The sequence below is a fragment of the Gymnodraco acuticeps genome, unplaced genomic scaffold (genome assembly GCF_902827175.1).
Source record: "Gymnodraco acuticeps unplaced genomic scaffold, fGymAcu1.1, whole genome shotgun sequence".
In the NCBI taxonomy this organism is placed as follows: domain Eukaryota; kingdom Metazoa; phylum Chordata; class Actinopteri; order Perciformes; family Bathydraconidae; genus Gymnodraco; species Gymnodraco acuticeps.
The window spans coordinates 970,427-978,291 of record NW_022990764.1 but is presented as its reverse complement, the minus strand read 5'-3'; the positions used below and the strand labels follow the sequence as shown (position 1 = coordinate 978,291).

Genomic DNA, 7,865 nt, shown 5'->3' with positions numbered 1-7,865 from the left:
GTCATTGAAGTGAAGCTGTTATTACCCACAGTGAGACCTTACATTATCCCCAAGTTGGAGTTGTTGTTTGTGAAAGAATCAAACTAATTTTGGGATTAAACTAGCTCACAAACAAATAACAGTAACCTGGTAATTTACCTGAGATAATCATGGGTATTATCTATGGACAGTGATTGGGAACACCTATAAAGCTAGGAGTTTGTGAAGGTAGAATGGCAACAGTGAAGACCTATCAGACTGGTAAAGATGGAGCAGATTATCCTCTTGTGCCTGATTTCTACCTGTATTTCGACTATACATGCTCAGGTAAGGGGATTGGAGTGGGACTGCGTTGTAACACATTTAACAGACTGCAACAAAATTGCAAACAACATTCTGTTTTTCTTTTGCAGAAACTTTTGTTCAGCCCAAAATGGGGCCCCATTGGCTATAAAGGTAAGTGCAATTTGGGTTTGATCTAATGTTAATATGTTATAGCAGTGATAATGCACCAGCTGACGGCAAATTATTTTTCAGAACATGATGCCGATGATATGACAGCAATGGATGAAATCATAAAAGCTAATGAATTTCAAGGTAATTTGAAAACCCTTTACTTGAATTGTTTTGTAGTTAACACGACAAACAACCTCATCTTGCCATGTGTAAAAAAAATATAATTTTAATTGATTTCTGTCTCAGCTTCCCGTCTCATAGACGGCTCTACCACTCTCAGAGAGGGAGACATTGCTGTTTCTTCTGGAAGGCGCTCTAAAGTTTGCTTTGCTCGTAGCTGCCTCTGGTCTAAGTCAGTGGATGGACATGTCTACGTTGCATATTCGCTTTCACCTAAATACTGTATGCTATTTTAGTTTTTTAAGTCTTAACAATTACCACACTTTACAGTAATTTTCATCTTAAATACATAGACTTTGAATGTGATGATTGAATAATTGTCTGTTCATTCTGTTTAAACAAATGCACAGCTGAAATGGAGACAAAGATGATAAAGAAAGGAATGGATGGCGTAGAGAAAGGAACCTGTGTGAGGTTTGTTCCTCGAACGCACCAGCGAGACTACGTTGAAATCCAGCCAAAGACTGGGTGAGAACCTTTGCTTGGAAACTATTAAACCTGCGATCATTGTTTGAATACATTTGGCAATTATTAAAAGAGCCCCATTTTAAAACTTGAACTACAATTTAGTTTTGTATTTCTTCCTGTATGTTACAACACTAAACTCACTTATTTACTGTAAATTGTTTAATATTTATTGCTGTGTGTGTTAATCCAGGTGTTGGTCCTACCTCGGTTCGCGTGGTGGAAGACAGACTGTTTCTCTTCAGAGCCCTGACTGCCTCCGGGTTGGAGTGATCTCCCATGAATTCATGCATGCTCTGGGCTTTGTGCACGAGCAGTCCCGCCTTGATAGGGACAACTATGTCACCATCATGTGGCCAAACATTTGGAGGGGTAATTTCAAAGGGGCGGGAAGGGCGGTGTCATTGAGTAATGAAATCTCCACAAACGATTTATCAAAGCATATATTTAATTAACTGCATTTCTATAAACCTTTTCAAAACATAGATGTTCCACTTATTACATAAAAACAACAAAATAAAATGATGGTAAGATATTGTTTTTCGATTTCCAACAGATCGTTTGAGGAACTTTGAGAAATTCAAGACTGACAGTCTGGATTTACCTTATGACTATGGCTCAATCATGCACTTTGGAATGTAAGTAATAATTAAATGTAGATAACTCAATATATAATAATTTTGTTTATGAATTATGATGTTAAATGTCTATGTTTAGGTTTGCATACTCTCAGGATGGCTCCCCAACCATCATTCCTAAAAACAACCAGAACAGCAAGGACATAAAGCTGGGCCAGGCATCATCTCTCAGCCGCATTGACAAGATGAAAATCAACAAGCTTTATAAGTGTGGTAAGTACCAAACATCCTTACCAAACCTAGTAATTAAACATATTGCTAAATGGGCAGATATTTTCAATCACTTTTTTTGTGTCTCTCGGCAGGTACCACAGATGAATAGGACCAAACTGAATTGAGGCGATACAGGAATGTGTCGAAAGTTTATATAAAAATCTAATGTCAAATCATAGAAACAAATTTCAATAAAGATTGATTGAAGCTTTCTATCTGCATTTCCTCTGTATGCGTGCAGTCAATTTGTTTAAACAAGACATGTTTCTTATGTTTAAAAGGGTTACAAAAGTGAGAAGAAGTCATTTAAATGCCCTTAAAACCAAATATACACTATATGTAATTTGATTAATCAATAACAGATGACTTAATTGTCAAGAAAATGAAATGTCATCCTTCTTGCGTTGGACATGCTTGCATGCATAAAACTGCAGTAAAATAAATAAATTGACCAATTAAAGCATGGGTCATGTGATCACATTACACAATAAATAAAGTAGTATTTAATGTAATCAGCACACAAGCAATATACAAAAAAGACTCAATGTTATTCAACTGCCCAACATAATTCTTAAAGGTCTCCTATTATACTCTTTTTCATATTATAGGTCTTGGATATATACAAAACATATTTCTGAAGTGTTTGGCTCGAAATACCAAACAGATCATGCATTGTTTCAAAAGTGCTGATTCTCTGTCTGTTACTTTAGATGAAAATAAGGTGCCACGCCCCTCTACGAGATATTTGGTTAAAAAGAACACTATAGCCGCATTCACACCAAGTACTTTGCTGTACTTAGTTCCCAGCATTTGGTCCCCCCATGGAACTAAGAGCAGATGGCGTTCACACCGGAATAAATCCCTGAGGGAAGATTACGCAAATAAAGCCGCTGACGTCACCTCTTCTGATTTGGGTTTACTGGCAGGCCGCAAACCGGAGTTGGGGGAGAAGCCTTCCGAGTAAATCGCCAGAACGCCGACACCTCCTCATCACTCCACTATGGGCTCAGAACAGTCTCATAATACACACATGCACACAGAAGGATTCAAACTTGTATTTCCGGATCCATACTTGTGTTTTTCAATGCACACACAAATGTATTCCGTTTCATATACATGTAAATAAAATCCAAATACAGAAAAAAGTTTTACATAGGTATTTTTGATCCTCACTTATTAGTTTCCCGTTTAAATCCCCTGAACCTGTAAACACAAACAGCTTTCTGTGCACGGATCGCTTTGCATTCGTGTGTGGGTTTTTTGAGACTCTCCTGACGGTCAGCCGATTCGTACTTGTAATGTTTTCTATCTATAGCCAATCAGATGTCTCCTTCATTCTAAGCCAATCACATGAGCGCGCCCCCACGAGGGTAAGATTACTTCATTTACGCATTTTGCGCAGTCCGGTCAACTCGCTAAACAGAGGGCGGAGCACCAGATGATCATGCAGAGCAGCGTGTCTCCATCAGACTCAGCAGCTGATCTGATCTCTCTCTGATTGATTGATTGATTGATTGATTGATTGAAAAGTGTATTAACAGCTTGTATATTGGGTACAGTACAGTACAGCTCAAAACATACAATTGTTAAGGGGATGCAGACCAGAGAAAGACTTTCGTCTTGTTTACATCAGGGTCCCCCATTTCCAATTCATCATATCATTTAAGACATATTTGACATACAGATGGCTTATTTACAATTTACATACAGGTGGTTTTTTACATACAGATTGCTTATTTACAATTTTCATTTTAGATTTCGTTCTAATACATCCTAACCGGACATTAAAGACATACCAAGTCTACAGATATACAGTTAGTAACCAGTGGCGTTTTCTCCCGGAGGCCAAGGGAAGCCAGGCTTCCCCTGTTTTTTCGTATTGTAGTTATAACTTAAATAAATAAATAAAAACACTTTGTTTTGTTTCTGTAATTCTACTTTCCTGTGTGTTCCTGCCGGACCGTCTCTCCGTCTCTCCCCCATTCTCATTGAGTATTTTACAAAGAGTGAAACAGCGCCCCTCTAGATGTCATGGTGAAACAGTAGATTGCATTCACTGTTGCGAGAGGAGGCCAGCAGAATCTAGCTTCCCTTGGTGAAAAAAAATTGAGGGATTAACCAATCAGATAAGGCCCACGTGATGCCCCTGCCAACCTGTGATTGGTCAGGGCCATGCCAGGGGAAGCCAGCCGCCTCTAGCTTCCCTTCAGGGGCGGCTGGCGGCTGGCGATTTGATTGGACACTGCCATCCAATCACATCAACATCAATTTGAATACTGTAACTGTCATCACCGCCGTTAGAAATGATCAAGCAAATGAAGCATTATGGAGGGAGGAGATTTGGCGTACTTAATTAAGCATAACTTCACTAAACTTCCGCTACAGCAGCAACTAAACATTAAAGCAGATGGCAGGACAACGCCCACACTCGAGCTGTGTACACAGAGGAATAAGGGATCTAATCGGACGTTCAATGAGGACAATTATGTCCGCACGGAGTGGCTAACTGGAAGCGCTAAACTTCAGCGTCTATTTTGCTGGCCATGTCTTCTTTTTGACAAGGGTTCGTGCTCCCTGAACAATCCTTGGGCAACTTCAGGATTCATCGACCTTGCCAACCTGTCACGGGCAATTGAGAGGCACGGTAAATCTAAAAATCATATAGATTGTGCTGTGAAATTAAAGCTTTTTAGACGCGTCAGGATTGACGAGGCTCTGGATGTAGCAAGAACCATTAGCACAAAGAAGCACAACGAACAAGTAAAAAAGAACCGGGATATTCTGAGGAAACTCATCATTGCTGCCCTGTACCTTGCACGTCAAGAGCAAGCATTCAGGGGACACAATGAGGCCGCTGGCAGCTCTAACAGGGGCAATTTTGTAGAGCTGGTACGTGCATTTGCAGAGTTTGACACTGCACTCGCGGAGCACTTGGGATCGTCAACAGTCTTCAGTGGTATGTCAAACACCATACAAAATGACATAATTGAGAGCATAGCTCGTTGTATCCAGGATGAGACTGATAAAGAAATACACATTTCTCCTTTCATTGCTGTACAAGTGGATGACACATCAGACATCTCCAATAAGTGCCAACTCACTATCATAATCAGATATGTGAATGAAAAAGGCAGTGTGTGTGAACGTTTCCTCGGGTTTTTTGATGTCAGCTTAGAAAGAGATGCAAAAGCTGTAACATCAGTTGTCATGAGAGCCATCGGGAACTACAGCCCAACAAACAAACTGATTTGTCAGACTTATGACGGAGCAAGCTGCATGAGTGGACAGCACGGTGGCGTTCAGGCTTTAGTGAAAGCACACTGCCCCAATGCGCTATTCATCCACTGCTATGCTCACAAATTAAATTTGGTTTTAGCACAAGGCACAAACAACATCCAAGCAGCCAAACTGTTTTTTGCCAATCTCGATGCCTTCCACAATTTTTTCTCACGTTCATGTAAGAGATCAGCACTACTGTCTGAAGTTGATCGAGCTGTGCGTGTACCAGGGGGTTCTGCTGTGAGGTGGAATTTTAAAAGCCGCGCAGTACACGCCATCCATGAAGGACGCGGGTCGCTCTGTATCGCTTTTGACAGGATAATGACAGAGCCGGGATGGGACAAAGAGACCATTGCACAGAGTGCTTCCTTGAAGCAAAAACTTGAGGATTTTGACTTCACCTTCCTGCTCGGGGTCTTTCAGTCCATTTTCGGCCTCACAGAACCACTCTTCCAGGTTCTGCAAAGCAAGACAGCGGACATAAAAAAATGCCAGGATCGGATCATGAGCACTCTCAGCGCTCTCAAAGCCACAAGAACAGATGAGACATTCAGTCGCATTTACGATGACACGGTCAAAGCAGTCGGCGATCCTGTGCCCCGACGTAAACGACGTCGCCGCGGCTGGGACGACCTGGAGCAAGGGTTTAACCAGCACCAAGAAGGAGACGAGGAAACGGTTGTGTCTTTCCGGCGTCTTTACTTCCAGATTGTTGACGGCATAGTGTTGCACATGACCCAAAGATTTGCAGATATGGAGCACCTGCACTTTTTTCGGATACTGGAACACACATCATTCACATCGTTCTGCAACCCTGATGCATTTCCCAGCAGTGAGCTGGCTCAGCTGATCAACACGTATCCATTCTTTGATGAGCAGAAGTTAAGGAATGAGCTGCACACGCTGTACAACAACAGGTTGTTTCACAAGCCACCAGGAGAGCTGATACAGCTTCTTATTGAGGATGACCTACAGGGCACACTCTCCGAGGTCTACAAGCTGCTCCAGCTCATGCTCACGATACCAGCCACCAGCACATCAGCAGAGCGCTCCTTTTCCTGTCTAAAAAGGATCAAAACGTATCTGAGGAACACGTGTGGACAGGACAGACTTGTCAACCTAGCCACAATATCCATTGACTCTGTTGTTGTGGAGGACCTAAAGGCCGCTGGGAAGTTCTATGACATTGTTATTGACCACTTCGCTACCATGAAAGACAGGAGAATGGCCTTCCTCTTCAAATAGGGTGAGTGAAATGCACACCCCTTTCTCTCTGTGCATACCTGTTGCCTGAACTGCCCGTGTAGCTATGTGTGCAATTTCTGATGTGGTTCTGTTGGTTATTGTGCATTGCTTGCCTGGATTTAGCTGCAGGTGTTCAGTCTGAAGTAGTTGTTTTATTGCAGTTGTTTAATTAGCACAGGGTGCTGCTATCCGAAAATCAGCACCGCAGATAGCATGCCATATAGGGCCCGATCCCCTGAATAGATGAGATTGTTTATATTTTTGTGTTACTTTTGGACTACGGACTGAACTAATTACAGAGACGAGGACTGTTGCTGCACTTGCAGTGTGTGTTAGTGTAACAGATGTAAATATGCAGTGGGGTTTATTTAATTTAATTTTGTATAATCACACACATTCTGTGTTTTATATTATTGTATTCTGTGTTCTTCATTTTATTGAATGTTAAATACCTGGCAAGGTCGGAGAGCTGTGCTCAGGAGTTTATTGTTGTGAGGACTTTAATTTCCTTTCTTTGTGATTTTACTTTTTGTATATATTGTGTCCCTCACGTTTCCTCTTCCCTTTTTGTAAACGTTCCAAGCAATGAGAGGAGTCACTGAGGGAAATGTATGTAAAACTGATCATTGTATCTGTTATCAGATTCAGACATTAAACAGAGATCGTCTCAACTTTACGCTGACTCGGCGGGTCTCGTCCATTATCAACACAACGCATACTGATACTTTGATGTGAACGTAAAACTTTAAAGGTCTCCTGATTTAGTTTGTGAATGAATGCTTCTTATTTATTAATTACCGAATCTGCACTGCGCATTGAGCGGCTGGTATTGCATTGGTGGGGGGAGGTTGGCATAAATTAATAAGAAAATGCTTAAATTAATAAGAAAATGCTTAAATTAATAAGACGAGAGAGTTTCAGCTGGAGAGTGCATGCGGACCTGTCGCTTAGATAACAGGCGTGTACAAGTCCTGCATCTGTATGATACAAATGTGTGTAAAATGTTACCGGGCGCTGTAATCACTCATCTGGTTACGTTATTGACCACCCCCCCCCCCCCGACCCAAAAACATTGGCTTCCCCTACATTTTTCCCCACCCCACGCTACTGTTAGTAACAGAGTCTAAAATGCGAGTATATACATAGATGGGGGGGGGGGAATCTGTCCATTGAACGACAGGTTGAGATTTGTACCATTACCGGGGCCATGTTTTGCAATGCTCTCCCCCGAAGGTGCTCTTTAAGAGAGGTTTTGAAGGTAAGTAGTTTTACTTTCCTTTACAGTTGTGGGAAGAGCGTTCCACCTTGATGTGGCATAATTGCGAAACGTGTATTCCCCCTTTTTTGTGCCAAATCTGGGTTTCACATGATTTGTGGAGCTCCCTCTGGTGTTATGATCATGGTATTCCT

The 7,865-nt window shown here is 41.6% G+C and overlaps 1 protein-coding gene across 1 annotated transcript; it reads left to right on the top strand.

Annotated features, from left to right (window-relative positions):
* The first annotated feature begins 237 nt into the window (after positions 1-237).
* Positions 238-2,152, top strand: LOC117556828 (low choriolytic enzyme). Its single transcript, XM_034232371.1, has 9 exons — positions 238-306; positions 393-435; positions 517-576; positions 682-837; positions 966-1,083; positions 1,274-1,452; positions 1,637-1,718; positions 1,798-1,931; positions 2,024-2,152. Exons 1-9 carry the CDS (start codon positions 247-249, stop codon positions 2,038-2,040), a joined length of 849 nt encoding a protein of 282 aa, XP_034088262.1. The 5' UTR covers positions 238-246; the 3' UTR covers positions 2,041-2,152.
* Positions 2,153-7,865: the final 5,713 nt, after the last annotated feature.

Coding starts and splice junctions, on each gene's coding strand:
- LOC117556828 (XM_034232371.1), top strand. CDS start 247: ATGGAGCAGATTATCCTCTTGTGCCTGATTTCTACCTGTATTTCGACT. Junction 577..681: donor AAAAGCTAATGAATTTCAAG/GTAATTTGAAAA, acceptor TTTCTGTCTCAG/CTTCCCGTCTCATAGACGGC. Junction 1,453..1,636: donor GTGGCCAAACATTTGGAGGG/GTAATTTCAAAG, acceptor GATTTCCAACAG/ATCGTTTGAGGAACTTTGAG.